The 17,918-nt window shown below is 41.4% G+C and overlaps 1 protein-coding gene across 1 annotated transcript in view; it reads right to left on the reverse strand.

Moving 5' to 3' along the window:
* Positions 1-17,918, reverse strand: part of LOC102789175 (phospholipid-transporting ATPase ABCA1) — a 180,025-nt gene that overhangs the window by 89,972 nt on the left and 72,135 nt on the right. The window contains exons 22-28 of the mRNA XM_087838332.1: positions 13,610-13,830; positions 12,559-12,634; positions 8,513-8,718; positions 5,636-5,684; positions 3,464-3,571; positions 3,289-3,312; positions 2,609-2,748 (exon numbers count right to left, since the gene is read on the reverse strand). Of these exons, the coding sequence (XP_087694458.1) occupies positions 2,609-2,748; positions 3,289-3,312; positions 3,464-3,571; positions 5,636-5,684; positions 8,513-8,718; positions 12,559-12,634; positions 13,610-13,830 (824 nt within the window). The remainder of the gene's footprint in view (positions 1-2,608; positions 2,749-3,288; positions 3,313-3,463; positions 3,572-5,635; positions 5,685-8,512; positions 8,719-12,558; positions 12,635-13,609; positions 13,831-17,918) is intronic.

Consider the following 17,918-nt stretch of genomic DNA (forward strand, 5'->3'; position numbering starts at 1 on the left):
ATCCAGATGGAGATGGTTAGGCTTTACCTGCTGGAAGTATCCGTCAGAAGATCGGCACCTGAACCATTGATACAAGACAGAACGGATCCATGCTTTTGTGTTTATTTATTTATCTCGCAGTGGTAATCAAAAGCAGATAGAGCGTCTTTCCAGCCTTCTATTAACTGTAAACTGTAGCCTCAGTTTTCTGTTCTTAGCTGACATTAGTGTCACCCGTTGTGTGGTCTTCTGTTGCTGTAGCCATCTGCTTAAAGGCTCAGAGATGCTCTTCTGCATACCTTGGTTGTAACAAGCGGCTGTTGCATTGACTGCTCGGTTTAAATCAGTCTGATTTTCTTCTGACCTCCGGCATCAACGAGGCATTTTCTCCCATGGATCCGCAGCTCACTTCTCTTTTTCAGAACATTCTCTGTAAACTCCAGAGATGGTTTTGTGCTCCGCAGTTTCTGAAAGTTTCTGAACTACTCAGACCAGTCCGTTTGGCACCCACGACGACCACGCCACCTTCAAAGTCACTTAAAGCACCTCCTTCTAAAGTTGAGTTTGAACTTCAGAAGGTCGGCTTAAACACGTCTGCATGCCTAAACGTACTGAGTTGCTGCCATGTGATCGGCTTAATATTAATGTTGCATCAACAAGCAGCTGAACAGATACACCTAATAAAGCCAATGAGTCTATATACATATAAACAGTGGTGGATATTCATATTAACACATGGCTGAAGCGTCAGATGATGTAAATCAGTGTATTTACATGTAATCTTTGTGGACTGAAAGCTTTGTGCTGCTGTAAATGTGCAGTTTTAGACTGTTGTTTTTCTACTTTTGTGTCCTACATACTCTTCAAGTCTTCTGTTTTAGAGGGGCTGCGAATCAGAAGAACATTAAATAAAGGGTATGAACTGCACCAAGCTCAAGCCCCAGTATAAGATTAGCACACTAAAGTGCTTGTTATTGCTAATAAAAGTTGATATCCACAACTTTAAACGAAAAGAAAAACACAGTTAAACTGAACAAGTTAATACTTTATCAACTATTTTCCTGTTAGTGCTTAAATGGGGAGTTGCAGTCAGTTCAGTTCAGAGTGAGCCTCAAACACGAGAAGCCTTCAAGTCCTCGGCGCCACAACGTAACCAATAACCGCCTCTGCCCGATCCTGACACTGCCAAGACTCACCCGTCCCCAACTTCCAGCCCCATAAATCACTCCTTTTGTGTTTCTCACCGTAATCTCTTTTGTATTCCCCTAACCATTTGTATTGGAGCAGATTACCTCACTACACAATCATATCTGCTGACAATGGGAGCTGTTGACATGACAGGGCGGGGGTGGGGGGGAAGAAACCCTTTAACCAAATGAATAAAGAGGAAGCGCCGTGAGGTGTGCCCTTGCAGACAATGTGCTCCCTTGTACATCCGCTTTCACACACTTATCCTTCTATTCCTGCTCTGCGTCCCCACTAAAGAGGGACGTCCGAGATTGACAGTGACTAATGGGGGGCTGGTACTGCAGCAAATTACAAGAAGAGCCCGCACCTCGGAAAGGTGAAACACTGCTCGCTCTCCTCCTCTCTCCTCCTTCCTCTCACACAGGAAAGGATGAGCTGCAGGCTTTAGTTTTCAGCTACGGTTAGTTCCTCACAACGGCTGCTGTCACATATGATGCAACGGCACGACGTCTACGTACGCAAGGAGTTTGTGCGCGCGTGTGAGCGCAAGCACACTTTAGGTCAAAACACACTTTTTACAAGTTGAGAAAATAATCAATGAAGTACCTGGAAAACTGCTGTTTACTGAAATTGGTTTTGACTTGTTTAAATTACGTCTGCTTATTGGTTTTGACTTCTGAAATTATGTTTATGAGGAGCAAAATAATATAGACATACACTTAATAAGCTAACGGCAATCTGTCGTCTGTGTAATTGTTATGAGATCGCATTTAATACGTGGCTAATGAAAACACATGATTAGCACGCAGTGGAATGAAGGAAAAACAAATCATGGGTGTCACTTTGGCTTTCTGGTGCCAATCAGGGCGATCAGGTGAAACTGATGGCGCTAAGTGAAGCCAGCACACAAACGGATTCACGGCTTCCTGCCTGCAGACGTGCTGTTCTTTCAAAGTGCGACGCTGAGACTGAAAAATATATACCTGGACTCGGATATTGACTTTTCCAGTTACAGAAACTGACTGATTGGATCCAAACACTCAAACCTCCTCCACAGCACCAATCGCAGCCTGACTTTTGTCCTCTGGGCGTGCTTTTGGTACACCCACGTGTGCCGTCGGGGAGATAGAGATGATCATCGGCCATGCACTTTACTGACACGACGCTACATCATCCTGGACGCCGCCGTTCACATTTTTCAACGCTCATATTCCGCCGTCAGTTTCGATTTCTCTCCCAACATTTTAAACCCCATAACTATTGACTCCATCAAGATGGATGAGTCTTCCATCCAGGTTTTAAATGAGCTCACTCTATCACGTATGCCATTAACTGATTTTGAAAGCTAACATGTATTTTGCGCAATCCTACCTTGATCCTCCCATGCAACCCTACTAGCATAACCCTTCAATCCATCAATATGACAGACTGAGGCCATTACCTGGGCAATGAGTCCTTTGCGGCTCCTTCGGGCGTGGTGGAAGCGCTTAATAAAGAGCGCCAGGAACTGCTGTCTGATCAGCTTCCATCCGGTGATGACCGCGGATCCCCTCCCGCTGTCACTGGGGCTCTTCCTTATGTCTGGAATAGACGTTAACCTTCAGCATTATTTATCATCTATGCCTATGTAAAAGATCTGCTGAGCAGGCTTTTCAGCACCACTAATGGGCTGATCAAATATAACTTAAGTGTTAAACTGGCCAGCAGCACTAGCTCATTCCTCAAAGTGGCAATTTTACTCATTTCATGTATCTGGGCGTGACTCAAAAGGAAAACACAGACAAACACAGGCCGTGGACACCTTTTGTTTTACATATTTTCATTATTAAGAAGCACTTTTCTATTTTTTACAGGATTCACTGTGAAAATTTACAAAAAATCTTGAATCAAAGGCCAGTTTTGTGATGCAAGTCACACATTTAAGGGGTGAAAGACAGGTGAGATAATGTGTAGTGAAAGGGAAGCCTGCTTGAAAGTGAGTTTTTCTTGGTATTATGCTGTCTCACCTGAGGGGAAACAATCAAACTGAAGCCAAACTAAATCAAATTAATAACTGAGGAACAAAGGATGTCGTGTGAAAAAAATAATAGTTGTAAAGATCAAGTATTTACGAGTATTTACCTTCAACTTTACTTGTGAACTTTTCTAGATGAGAAACAAAAAAAAGACCAAGATTTAAACAGGAAGTGCAGTTCATTTAATGAGCTTTTAAAACTCTTAAATTTGAAATATTGCTAATAAATCTATGTTTGCCTAATTTAAAAAAAATAATCTGTGATAAATTTGAAGGACTTGCCACTCTTCCCGGTGGTTTGCTCAGTTTTTGAGTGGACGCTGGCAATGCTGTTCCTCTTGGCTTCGCGGGACCTTCTTTTGCTGTCTCTCACAAACAGCTCCTTTGTCGCTGTGGGAATACAAATAAGATATGTTGTTATGGCCTGACCCAATTTAGGGTTATAAATAACAATAAGAACAGCAACCTGCACTGCAAGACGCCATATTATTCCCTGCAAAAGCACAAACCCAGGTGTTTCAGGAACACGAGGAAATCTGATTTTTTGAGATTAGGCCGATGAGTGAGGTTGCTCGGCAATGGCTGCAAACAAAAATTGTGAAAAGATGGGAACGGGAGATTTACCCATTGAGGTCAATCAGTGACACATGAAAGCAGAGCTGGAAAGCGCCGTGTCTTTTTTTTATTTCAGTCGTCCTTCTCTACTGGAGCAGACGAACCCAAACCAAGGAAAATAACTTCTACCTACATCTGAGTCATCTTTTGCAAGTACTGCTATAAAAGTGACTCGTGGCCTGAGAAGCCAGTGAACGTGCGCTTAGTTCATCGTCATTAATGCAGTCGTGCTGATTTCTGAGACCTGTACACACAGCAATTAAATCCTGCTTTAGGCTGCTTTGTTGGTTCATTTTGATTAATGCATCTAGAGGATGGACACCAAAATCAAATGGCCTTTTTGGAGCCAGGATCTGCTTCAAATGCCAGGTTCTGATTGGCAAACTGCTTTTACAGCTACCTAAATGGGTCTACGTAATTCAACCAAATGGCTAGTTATTAAGCAGCATCGCTAATAAAAGCTAAAGGCAATGCAGACGTGCCTTGTGTGGCAACCATATTCTGCATTTGTATAAGTAAAGCTTGCTGCTTTATATTTGATGAGTTTATTTATTTTCCTGCTGTGTCAGTGTCAAAAACTTCCTTTAGGGATGGCATAAAAATTGTTGTTTCATCAAAAGACGTTAAAAGCTTGAAGTGGAATTACTCTGCAAACGGGCTGATTTGTTTATAACATTCAGGGCTCGTTCTAAGGTGTTCTCATCTCCAGGCATGAAGAACTGCCAGTCCTGTTACATGTTGCTGGTGTAAATGATGCCCCTGGGTGTCGGGGCCTTGACTCCAAGGGTCGTCTTTAAAGTCCACATTTGGAAGTTGAAGATTTGGCTGAGAGCTTTGACATCAAGGAGACTGAGGGTTGTGTCCTTGTTTGGAGTTTGTATATGCTTCGTTTCATTCTCAAATGCTTTTTACCCCGTTAGCCATAAAAGGTCGATGGGGTATTGTCGTCGCTGCCCACTGCAGTGGAGTGGACACCCAAGTTTGTGAATGCGTAACTTGAGAACAAGTCGACGTAGGATTTTCAATTCATACCACACGGGCATCCACGAAAAATCTCATATAAGTTTGAATCTCAGTGACCTCAACCTCACGTAGAAGGTAGAAGGGCAAGTTTTCTGTAAATCTTGTGAATGCGATAACTCAATGAGGTGACCTAGAATGTTCACATTCATACCACAGGTCAAACTACCAGGAGGCTAAAAGGTAGCAGTTGCAGTATTTTTACTCCTCCTTTCACTCACTGGTTCCCTTGCAAGCATCCATACGTGCCAAGTTGGTAGTAAGCGCCATCTCACTATTGCCACAATCTAGTTTGGTATCACAGTCACACCAAAAAACACCTTGTGGGTGTCTGTGAGATGCCACTAGTTTTCAAACAGCAGCCATATTTGATGTATTTGGGACAAGGTGGGTGTACGCATTAACCGCAGCATCACTTCAGGCAACCTGTTTGCAAATCTCATATGAGGCCATTAAAGTTGGGCCTAGAAAGACTGCAGAGCTGCTGCTGCTTCTGCAAGCTGCTTTGCAACCCACTCAGCTCCTCCAGTTTATACTATTCACGCCATTTCCAAAAAGCAATCCCATACACACTGAATGTGACACTTGTGCTCTCCACACCTTCAGGCCTTCCACATTCATGTAGACGAGTGGAGAGGCCCTGAGCAAAGCCACTCTACTAAAAATATATCACTACAGATGGAATAACAATCCCATTTTGACTCAAGCGCCCCTCACAGAAATGTATTTTGTTTATTTGACAGAATGTTTCAATGCATTAACACTGACAATCATACATTTATAGTTTGTTGATGTGTTTAATCTTATTGGTCCACTTACGTGGTATATCTGCATCCACTCCAGTGTCCTCCGCCACTTTAAGGAATATCTGTAAAAAACAGAACATATTAGGCACATTATCTATAAATGCAAAGTTATGATACTGCAGTTGTGGAGCATTAACTGAGCGACTGTGTGGCTATTTTTTTTCTAATAAACAAATCAAAAATATGCTTAACAAATAAACCTCTACATATGTTGTGCTCCATCTAAGGTTTCTGTTCAGAATCAGATCACAGATGTGCATCCAGAGATCACAACCTTTACTTGAACACCTGCCGAGTGGAGTTTCTGAGCGAAGCACCCTCCTTGACTTTATTTATGAATCCAGGTTACACAGCGAAATAAATAACTCTCCCTATTTGTGAGCATTTTTGGGAGTACGAGTTAGGTTACGTTTCATCATTTGACCTCTCAAAAGGCACGCTGCTGGGAGACTGAATGTTATTTGATGTGTTGAATTATTTTATTCAGGGGGTGCCAAATACAAGCTCTGACATCATAAAGCAGTATGAAAAGCTATATTATTTTTATGCGTTACTTTATTAACGTCAATGCCTTGTCAGTTCTTGTTTTATTTTCACACGTACCGAATAACTGCGTGTTTCAGAGCGTTTGGACTTCAAAAGAAAACATGGATGGATGAAATAACCATGGCGTGGCTGAATTGTGGGAATTCAAAAGGAATTATTCACATCGCCCGCAGGCCGTGAGTGTTTAATGCATGTCGGCCTTACATGAAGAGCATTAGGGAAGAGTCACTCGGCTTTATGATGCCTGCGTGGCAAACATGCTGCTTGAGTCATTTGTTTATGGGTCAGTGCTTCTGGGGAACATTGATTTGCAATCTACAATATGACGCTTACATATTAGTTCAAAGAGAAAGTAAAAACGTTCTGCAACTGCAAGTAAAATGATGCTTGAGTCTTTTATTATTTTTTTCTTATATCATGATGGTGAGTCATGGTTTTGAAAAAAGCGTATGACGTGAAAACGAGGAAGGGAGCAGGACAATATGTGAGGAAAATCTAATGGCGATCAAACCGCGCTGGGGAATTTTAGAAAGCAGGCTAGTGTTGGTCTGGTTAAAACCGCATTCATCCAAAATTTATCAATCACTACAAATTTGTTTGCTCTAAAATTAGATATGGTTTTCATCATTAACGGTGTCTTAGTAGAAGAAAGAGAAATCACTAACAGGATCTGAAGGAAAGAGTGAATAATAGACCCACAGCTCAGGTTATTGGCTAAAACGTAAAAAGGTTCGTTTATTATAGTGTTTACTTGTTTTGGGTGAGATTTACAAAATGTCTGCAAATCATTTTTTTCCATTATCACTGAGAAGAAAAAGACAAAAAAAGTTCTACTACAGTACTGTGCAGAAGTCTTGAGCCACCACTCTTTTCTTTATATTTTACTTTCAAGGTTTAAAGTTCCTCTTTGAACACTGGCTGCTATTTCGCTCACTTTCCGTCCAGTCCTTTCCTCTGAACATTTTCAGAGGAATGTTTGGTTTCTTGATCCTCTTAACACTGACCTATGAATCATTCAGGCACAACTCAATGGATGAGCCAGTGCTGTTCCTTTTTTCTGTCACAAAAACATCATTTTCAAAAATTTATTTAGTGCAATCTATGAGAAAATACTAAAGATAACACAGTTTGATGGGGAAACTGTATGTCCTCAAAAACAGAGGACAAAAGAAGCCTTACAAAGTCCATCCATCGGGCGAGAGGCAAGGTACACCCTGGACAGGTAGCCAATCTGTCGCAGGGCTCCTAACAAAAACAAATTCTTAAAAAAATGGCATCTGACCCTTCAGTTGATCCCTCTGAAGCCTCATCAGAAATGGTCTAAGCGGGAGAGTGGATGTTAAGAAGGGAAACGAGAAGAAAAGGCTCGAATACGCCAAATTACAATCAGTCTGACGGAGTGATGAATCGTCTGTGAAGGTTCTCAGTCATCCAGGTCATCGTAGTCAAAGGAGCTTGAAAAGAAAAGCGTCTGGACTTCTTTAAGTTACTTGAAGACGTTTCACCTCTCATCCGAGAAGCTTCTTCAGTTCTAAGGTCAAATGGTGGAGAGTCCCAGATTTAAACCTAGTGGGAGTGTCCCCCCACAGAGGGACAAAAGGACCCCCTGATGATCCTCTAATCGCCTGAGCCAAGGTGTGGAACTGGGTGTGGGTCCCAATCAGCCAGAGTTTCGGGTGAGCTCATTGTGAAACCTGGCCCCACCTTATCAGGCGTTAAGGCGTCTGGGGAGGGATCTCAAAACTGGATTATAGATGGCAGAGAGTTGGTGTCGTAAACCACCGCCTCTGTTCAAAGATGGTCGCTCACAGTGAACATAAATGGCTTCTTTCACTCCTCTTTCAAACCATCTGTCCTCTCTGTCCAAAATGTGAACATTGGCATCCTTGAAAGAGTGACCTTCGTCCTTAAGATGCAGATGGACTGCCGAGTCTTGTCTTGTCCAAATTTTGGAGTGATGAATCCAAAATTTGTACATCGAGGTCAGGTGAGACAACAGTGAGTGACTACACCCGTCTGTAAAACACGGTGGAGGCTCTGTCGTGGTTTGGGGCTGAATTTCAGCCAGTACTTTTCTGAAGACTACTTAAAAAAATGACAATAAAAGCTTGAAATTCTAACAAGCTAAAAAGGTTTGACCACACAGTTTGAACTCTTAGTCAAACTGGTTTTGCTCTGTTTTTCTCTATTTCAGTGCCTGTACCTTCCTAGCAAAATAAAGTCATCATATTTCCAAATTGCTATGAAATTAGTAAGGAGATTTTAAATAGAAACAATATGATGCAAAGTGAATTTATAAAAATGACACATATGCACAAGGCCGTCAGTCCCATGTTTAGATTACCTCCTCCAGGGTGGTGTCCGAGATGCCATAGCTGGTGAGGCCAAGGTCGGCCATGGCTCGGTCGAGCTCTCGGAAGAGCGTGCCAAAGGTCCCATCTTTAGCTCTTCCGTAGGGCAGGATGTAGGTGATCTCCTGACCGATGCTTTCCAGGAAGATTGCCTCAGGGACGTGTGTTTGCACGAGCTGACCCACTGCTGACAAATTTGCTGGATGGAAAGTCACAAAAATTATGCCAAAACAACTTCTAAAGACGGGGAAAGAGCTGAAGCTGAACAGCCGGCACAGAGGGCTGCGGAGACATAATATTTGAAAAACAGCATCTTTCAAACTCAGCGTTCACACAGAGAAACTTCACCAGTGAAATCCTTTAAAAACTGCCGTGCAACATATTGCAATCACAACACACCTGATGAGGTGACATTTAAAAGCACTGTAGCAGATCAGTGGACCTTATTCCCCCATCTCATCCATTCTGAACCCGTGTCTATAGTGAGACTCTATGCAGACAGTGTTGCAGAATGCACCACATCCATTATTGATCCAAAGCCTCTCATATATAATTACTGCAGCTCAACAACCACTGGTCCTTTATGAAGAAGTAATGGCTCTGGTTCACACCAGTCGAAAATATTTGAGAAATTGTAAGTATGTTTCACTCTGTTTGCCTGTGTCTGTCAATAAAGAGAAATGAGCTGTCACTTGAGGAAATGTGATTTTATTTCATGGGATTTTCTGACTTATATCAGCAGTCTTAAATATAATGCTTTTGAAGGAAGCAGCAGGTTTGATTCTGATTTTATTTCCATGCATAATAACCTGGAGCCTGCTCTAGCGTTTGCTTCTGATCATGACTTGCATTGGGCACCTTTTGTTTACGCGATCAAGGCCCGAGAATGATCAAAACAAATCAAATAACCAGCAGAAGATTTGGTTGGGCACTAATCAGCTCTATTTCTGCAGTTTCTCAACATTTCTATATTTAACATAGTCAAAACGTGTGTCAAGCAAATGATAGAATATCCTGTATAAAGCAGAACATTATAAGAAAAATAGCAGCTGGAGAAAACGAACTACATGTGGAGCACGTTCCACGACCCGGCTCAAGAAAATGTTACATCAAAACAGAAACCATGTCCAATTTTAATTTGCCCATTTTTCCCTTCAACATCATCTTCTTGCACATCTCTGTGCTGATTTCAGTGCCGCTGCTATTTATAGGTCCCTACCTAAAAATCCCATTCTGTCCTCTTGTGTTCTTGTGCGTATGCCACACTTCTTCGGGGAAGACGAAAAAATGATAGAGAGGCAATTTGGTGAGTAGGTTGTGCCGTGAGCAATGATTGTGTTGCCAAATATCCGTGCCTTCACGCAGTGGAGCTGGTGTTTGATGAGACCAGATCATTGCCACCAAATGAGACACCCGAGAAGTGTCAGGACCAAGGTTATTATCGTTAACGAAAACTAACGAAATAACGAAAACTAGAAGTGAAAAAACATTTTCGTTAACGGAAATAAAAATAAAAACAAAAAAAGGAAAACTAACTAAAACTATAATGAGTGTTCACAAAACTAACTAAAATTAACTGAATTTATAGCAAAAATGTGTTTAGTTTTCATTGATGTGTGCGTGTCATACAAGAGTCAAGGGTGAAAATGAAGTTTAGTTTCCAGATTTTTTTTTTCTTGCTGTCTAATTATGCCAGCAGGTGGCAGTACGTTAGTCGAGTCTGTGTTGCTGCTCCGTCCACGCGCAGAATCATGTCAGGAAAAGTCGGAAGAAAGCGCCAGAGTCCAATTTGGGATTACTTTGAATATGACTGTGTTTTGGATAAAGCAAGTGTCTTGTAGTGGAAAGAGACAAATTATGAGGGACATTTCTAAAGGGAAAAAAATCCCACAAACCTTAAAGTGCACTTGAAAAGCTCACACAAGAAGGCTAACCTAGCTTACCTTGAGAAGGTAAGGGAGCACACTCAACCCTCATCCCCAGAAAACAGAAGCTAACCCCAGGCAAGGCAGCGTGATGGATCCAGAGACAACAGGACGGGGATATCTACACAACTGTGTGAGTCAATTACCTTCAAAAAGTTTATCTATTCACTTGAACCAAAATTACGAACACCCGGTGCTGCAAGAGTTAATAGTCTCATTGGGGCCAAGATATACATTTTATAGTTGCCTGGTATCAATGGTTGTTCATCTGCCTTTATTTAAAGAACCCATAGGTGGGAATGTGAGTTGTCTGTCTCTGCGTGGTAGCTCCGCGACAGACAGGCGACCTGTCCAGGGTGCAGTATGGTAGCTGGAATAGCAACATACCCAAGGATAAGCAGAAGAGAATGACTGATATGATGAAACTGGGATTTTGTTACACTTAATTATTGCAAACACAACTAAAACTATAACTGAAACTAATCAAAACTAAACTGAAACTAAGGATTTTCAAAAAATAAAAACTAAACTAAACTAGCAAACAATTGGTAAAAACTAATTAAAACTGATATAAAATTGAAAATCTGAAGTCAAAACTAAATAAAAATAAAAACTAATGAAAATTGCAAAACTATTAAAACCCTGGTCAGGACGTTACAGTGGAACTACAGCGACAACCTGACGCCGCGGGGTTGACTGTTATAGATATAAAGTAACAAGAAAATACAAACAGAAAATAAAGCAGTAAAAAGTCACATCGCCAGGAAAAACTTCATATACTGTAAATCTGGGGTGTCAAACATAAGGCTCGGGGGCCAGAATCGACCCAACAAAGACTCTAAACCAGCCCACAGTACATCTTTAGATAATATGAAGGAGTTTATAGATTTTTAACTTTTAAATGTATTTTCATAAGTTTCACAGCTTTTCGTATTGATAAAGCCCCAAGTGCCATTCATACTACACCTAAACTAATGACAAATAATAATAATGGATTCAATTATATAAATATCTCTTTTTTTCCGCCATCAGTTACACATCTATCTGTTTTCTTTTTATGTTTGTAGTTTTTTTTACAGTGAGTCCACAGAAAAAAAAAGACATTTTCTGTGAATTAATGAAAACGTTATATTCACTATTACAGAACAGTCTGGGTAATAAACTAGCAGACTTTCTGTACAGTCAGTCAATATAAATGTATAACTGAAATCGAGGCACACAAAGCCTGTGAAAGTGAAAATCCTGAATCCAGCATGCGCCTCGTCACTCTCGTAGCACAACACATCACCTTCACCTCTTCTCTGTTTGTCGTCTGGGCCTCAGACTCGGCCAGGTCAGATGAGATTGACACCAAAGCAGATTTTTCCTCTTCGCTTAAGTTTAAGCTCAGTAGATCCTCGTGTGCAAACAGAATGGGACTTTCAGGAAGTGAGGAGAATGGGCAAAAATCTAATCGAGTGCTTCTTTAAAATTGAGTTGTGAAACTTTTTAACCACTGCTTGCAGATTAAAACTGAAAAGACCTTAAACACGCAATAAGCGAGGTGAAGAGTGGATCTAAGAGCTAAACAGGCACGTTGGCCCCGCTGCCACTGAACGCTCCAGCTTAACGCTTTACGAGAACAGGTGAGTAATGTGTCACTGGCTGTCGACAATCAGCACTGCTGTGGAGTTCAACTAACAAGACACACAACTCGCTACCGCTGCAAGAGATCAAGATCAGCGTTAAATCACCAGAAACTTCTCACACCATGCAAGACGTTTTAGTCAAAGTACACTTCAGCGTTTCAAAGATTTCTAATCTCTCTTATCCTAAAAATCCTACTTTTCCCACATGAATTCATCACTTTATTTGTGCCCTCTAGCAGCGCATCTCAAAACCATCTTGAGGATATTTTAATGTTTTATCTGTTAGTTTGGCAATGACGAGTTGATTTTATTTTCTCCTGGTTCAGAAAGGATGAACTGGCGTGCGCTCTAATAAACCGCACATTGAAAATTGTGTGTGTTTTTAAAAACTATATAAAGGAACTATATAAAAGTGTTCATGCAACATCTGTTTTACAAGGTAATAATCATAATACATGACAGACAGTAAACGGAGATCGTTGGTACCTGATGGATCAGAGTTGCTCCAGCTTTGGCTGCCAAATCCTTCATCTGGGCTGCTGCTCAGAGGACAGTCTGTCTCCTGTTAATCAGAATTGGATTAGAAAGGCCTTATCAGGCCTTACCTCTTAGAATGATGAACAGTGCCTCGCTGACAACTCCTGTCTTGCATTAATCAAATAACGGGCATCCACAAGTTTCTATTTAATTGCTCTAAATAAAGCCGCATGCATGCGTCAACAGATAATGCTGTCAGCCTGTAATGGAATATGAAGCCACCGTCGTTCAGCCAAAGACATGCGCACGAAAAAAGGTTAAACATTTTTAAAAGGCTGCTTCTCTTTATGGAGTTCAATCACAAGGAAATGAGATCGGGGCAATTAAACTTTTTTTTTTTTTTTTTTTTTTAGCAGTTAAAGGTGTGTAATTGCAAACTCTCCCTATTAATTACCAAAATGACATCCAGGGGACAAGGAGGAGGGCTGAATCGCTACCTCGCCCACGAAGGTGGTTCCACGTTTGTTTATTTCTCTTAAACAAATGACTTCGCTCACCTCGAAGACTGGGCAGACAAATGGTAATCGCTCTCGCCCTGCTGGCACCGGTGGATCTTGTTCATTTGCTCCAATTGATTAAAACTAAGCGTGCGAGGCACCATTGGCGAGCGAAAGCGAGAAGCACCCCTCTCCCCCGCGACAATTAGTCTCATCCAGCACGTAGGCGCATGCCAATTCTCATGCTGGGGCAGACTAAATACAGATCATTATTGGGGGGAGGGTGGTAAAAGGAGAAAGAGAGCACTCTGGAAAGTCAGAGGCTGGTCAATAACAGATGAGAAAGAGGTTACTGCTGTGCCAAAGTGCTTGCTGCTGAAAATCCTTATTTTGGGGGATTTAACATTAAATTAAATAATAAGATTGTAAAGATCTAAAGAGTCCTCTAAGGCCTTAAAAAAGTGGCCTCACTCACTGTGGGAGCAGATTATCACAATTATCAATCAAAACACTGCTAAAGTAAGTTTCCTCTGAGTAAGTTTGAAGACCTAAAGCGCGCTTACTTTCTTTCCCCCTTTGGCCTGACCGATGATGCCGTTACGCTGAGCTGTCATCTTTCCACTCCCGTCTCTGACCAGAGTGAGGTAGTAGCCACTGCCGAAGCATTTCTTCAGGAAGATGGAGGAGCCGCAGCAACGCATCTTGCCGAGGGAGATGATGGCAATGCGATCTCCTAAGATGTCTGCCTCGTCCATGTGGTGCGTGGACAGAATGATGGTGCGGCCTGCAGGGGGAACAGAGAGAGGCTGGGACTAGGGGTGGGTTTTAATAATCGATTCATCGATTAAAATCGATTCTGGCTTGGATAACGTGATATCGATTCATTAAAATCCTGAATCGATTTTTTATATAAATGTATTTTGCTCAAAATTCCAGAATCTCAGGTGAAACGTCACAAAATTTCAACAACCACCAAACATTTAAAACAGTAAATGCGAGCAGGAACACGGCTTCTGCACAAAGACGTAAACACACAGCGCGAACCCGCGGATCAGAATCAGTGAGATGTCGTCTTTCTCACCCGACGGCACGGACACGGTCGGGGCTGAAAGCCGACAGCTCGCTGATTCTGATGTTTCGGCGGGTCAGCGCTTTGTGTTTACGCCCTTTTTGCGCTGATTCTAAAGCTGTTAGTTTTATCTCTCTCCAAACAATACTGACCGAACCAGCAGCAAAAGAAGATCCAAACTATGCTTCACATAAACATCGTCATGGATTCACTCTGACTTTTGCTGTTTTGCTTCCACCACAATAAAATCGTGTCTCTAATAAAAGCGCTGTAACTTCAGAGGTAATGTTCATATGTTGATTAATGTTTTTTTTTTTTTTTCATTTTTGATGTACTGCAGAATATTTTTATAAAATCCCAGGCCAGGAAAATCACCTTCATGTTTTTCTGTGTTTTATCTTCAGCTACTTTGACACAAAGGCATCTGCTGTGATGCTCACACCTTTGATAAAGTCTCGAAAGTGTCAGCTTCCTTTTTATAGATACAAAAATATGTAAATGTACTGATCTGAATTATAATATTTCTGACTGAGGCAAAATTTCCCCGATTCAAATCGAATTGAATCGAATCGTGGATCGAATCGATTCAGGACCTTGTGAATCGGAATCAAATCGATTCTAGAAATCAGTGACGATACCCAGCCCTAGCTGGGACGGCGTCGCCTGAATGGGACGAGCAACGTCGTGCGCGCTCGTGTGTGAAGATGATGTGCAGAAAACAAGTCAAAGCTTTCTTTTTAATTAAAAAAAAAAGCTGTTTGAACCATTTCTTTTTCAGTTTGGACCTTGTTTGTTTCAACAACTGTCATCATTAAGCGTAAGCAGCACAAGAAAGGATTCCACGGATCAAGACTGTTCAAATCAAGCCAACATCCCAATCTGCGTGGTAGTCACTTATCTCCGGATTGTTGATCCCACTGTGTTTTTTTCTTCTTCTCTTTTTTTACTCGTGCTTATCCGCATGGCAACAAAGCAAACTCCAGAAGAGAGCGTGGGCGTGAATCTGGGACAAAATTAAAATGATGATAAAGGCCACCCTAAGCCTACTTTCGAGCGTTTCTATGAGACCACATTTTATTCCAGCCCTTTTGTTCTGCGAGTCCTTTGATTCGAGAGGCGTCAAACTGAGCCCAATTGCACTGACAACTAAAGCATGCATTGCAAGATTATTCACAGGTGTTCTTATCCTTTCATATCATGCTGTATCAGATAACACATATTAATTATCACGTACCCCGGTAATCAGAAGAAAAGGGCTAGATCTATAATGAAGTCACAGCGTGGTCGTGTCTCTGCAGTCTGTATGAAAGCGGTATCACAGAGTACGGGGGTAACTTTTGATCCTGCCATGTTTTAAAGCTGAAAAAAACATTTAACTTGACACGTTTAATATTGTTATGAAAGAAACCTACTTAAAAGTGAGCTGACAGAGTGGTCTGTCTTAATTTCTTTGAACTGCTGAGGCCAAAAGACTCAATAAATGATACTTAATAACAGATTTGTTGCCACGCTAGTGGAAAAGCGCCGTGGATGGCACCGTATCGACTGGTGGATCAATCAAAATTGTCTATCAGGATCAAATAATGGTATAACCATTGAACCCACTGATGTGACATTCAGTGCTGGAGAACGATTCCTACTGGTTGTTATAATCTCTCAACCTTTCCTGTAGTACTGAGGGCTGGTTTACAGTTATTGAATGAATTCTGACAAAGCTTTTTAGGCGTGTAGAGCGGGGTCATGTTAACAATCGGTCAACTTGTGATTTATTGGTCAAAAAGTGCCAAAAAGCCTTATAATTTAGAAACTAAGATTCTTCATATGATACATTTTATAAGTCACATTTGACCTCTGACCTCTCCTTCAAGGTCAACAGAACAAATCTGAAGGTCTAAGTGATAATAATGCCATATAAAGATGCTTAAAATGGCAAAAGGTTTTCCGAGTTGCAAGAACATGTTGGCATGGCAACCTTTTTGTCTATAGTTGACTAATTGTATGGGGACTTTATTATCACATCACAATAACATGTTATAACTGTTTACATACATAATAATTTGAATACATCCACTTTGTTCCTAAGCAAATAACTTTTAATAAATTTTACTGAACAGTGAAGTGAATGCTACTATATGAGAAGTGCATAATGCATCATGGGATTGCAGCCCTAACTATGAGCTTTAATAAAAGGAACATTTTAAGCCCAATCCCACAAATGTTAGAGGTGTATCTGCCTCCTTCCACATTTGGGAACTCCAGTAAGCCTTCGCTCTGAGAATGAAGTGCTCTATAAGCGCTCTATGGTACTATGAAGCAATTAAAATACAGTAACACCTGAACATTTAGGTTTTTGTAAGGGTGTTAGATGAGAGAAACAAAGAGAAGCCAGTTTGGAAGAAACATCTAGTACATAGCACGTCACCTCTTTGCTGAATTTCTGAGCGTTTCGTGGAAAAGGTCAGGCGCCTCTGCTGAGCAGGGCTGTTTTTACACTGAGCTTGTTAAATGTGCGTCTGTATCCTGCACAGGTCACACCATCCCAAAAAACAAGGACACACTCAGAGGTCATCTACCGCACCCGGCATTTTTGCTTGGCCAACTATAACCCCACCTTTTCATCCTCCACCCCCTCCGCCCACTCTGAGCACTGCCACCAGCTGAGCTGCTAAATCCATCCCTTCTCAGTTAAGTATTGCTGCTTTATCCTATGCCAAGCAAGTCTGGATCTCACTCTATATAAACTCCAGCAAAATGCCCGAGTTGAATCAAAGCCCGCAACCCAGTCAATTTAACATACGCAGGAAGAAAGCTACGCTTATGGAGGGGGAGGGCTGAGGAGATTTGAGGTTTATTTTGACTGCGCCAGCTCATTTTGTTTGGGATGCTCAAACTTTCAGATGATTTTCCTGGGGATTTGTTGTGGTTTATAAGGGGAGAGGGAAAAAAAATCAAAAAGCACTGCATCATCTGTGAGTTGGGAGAAAAATAAATGTGTTTGGACTGCAGATGGCCCACATAGGTATTCTGATTTATAGTGTGTTGCGGTGCATTACAGCGCAAAGTGATATATCAAATGGAGTTGGGTGTGCTCAGGTAAATTGCTAGTACTTGCACTGCGCACAGCAAAGTGAGGCTGGAAAATCTGGGTTCTTTTATTTAGCTTCCTTCCCTCTAAATCACGTTGATAGAAATGGATTTCACAGTGGTGGGAAAGGCTGGACAGATATTATGTGCGTCGGCAGTAAGATGAATTACTGGACAAAACCGTATTAACGGCTGTTTGTGGCAATCAATTCAGATCAATAAATTTTGAAATTACCTTCACGCCGTTTACAGCCTGTCCGGGGGAGTTAGAATAACCAGATGCAGCGGTGTTCACTGTCACACAAGCCGTGTGACAGTGAACACCGCTGCATCAAGTTACACCTGCTGAAAGATTCACGGTGCAGTGATTGTGAGGAGCTTGAACCTCAAGAACAACTTGCATGGCATAAAAACACACAAAAACAACCAGTGATATGTTTTTATGCTATATGCACTGCACTACTGCCTTCAACCACGCATTATTGTGTGCTCCTGTCAAAAATGCACTGTATACAGTACTAAAATAAACACCACCGCACTCACAGTCAACAATAAAGGGGGCTGCTGCAAGCATACTTGACATTTGTCAGTAAACATATGCAATAGAAGAAAATTAGACTGCAGACTGACAGGTAAATTATTTTTACACGCTCCTAATAATTATTCATTATTTATTTTCACTTTAGCTGCACGCCATTTTTCTCACATGCCTTGTCAAA

Source organism: Neolamprologus brichardi, chromosome 3 (assembly GCF_056152115.1).
Source record: "Neolamprologus brichardi isolate AB-2024 chromosome 3, ASM5615211v1, whole genome shotgun sequence".
Taxonomy (NCBI): Eukaryota; Metazoa; Chordata; class Actinopteri; order Cichliformes; family Cichlidae; genus Neolamprologus; species Neolamprologus brichardi.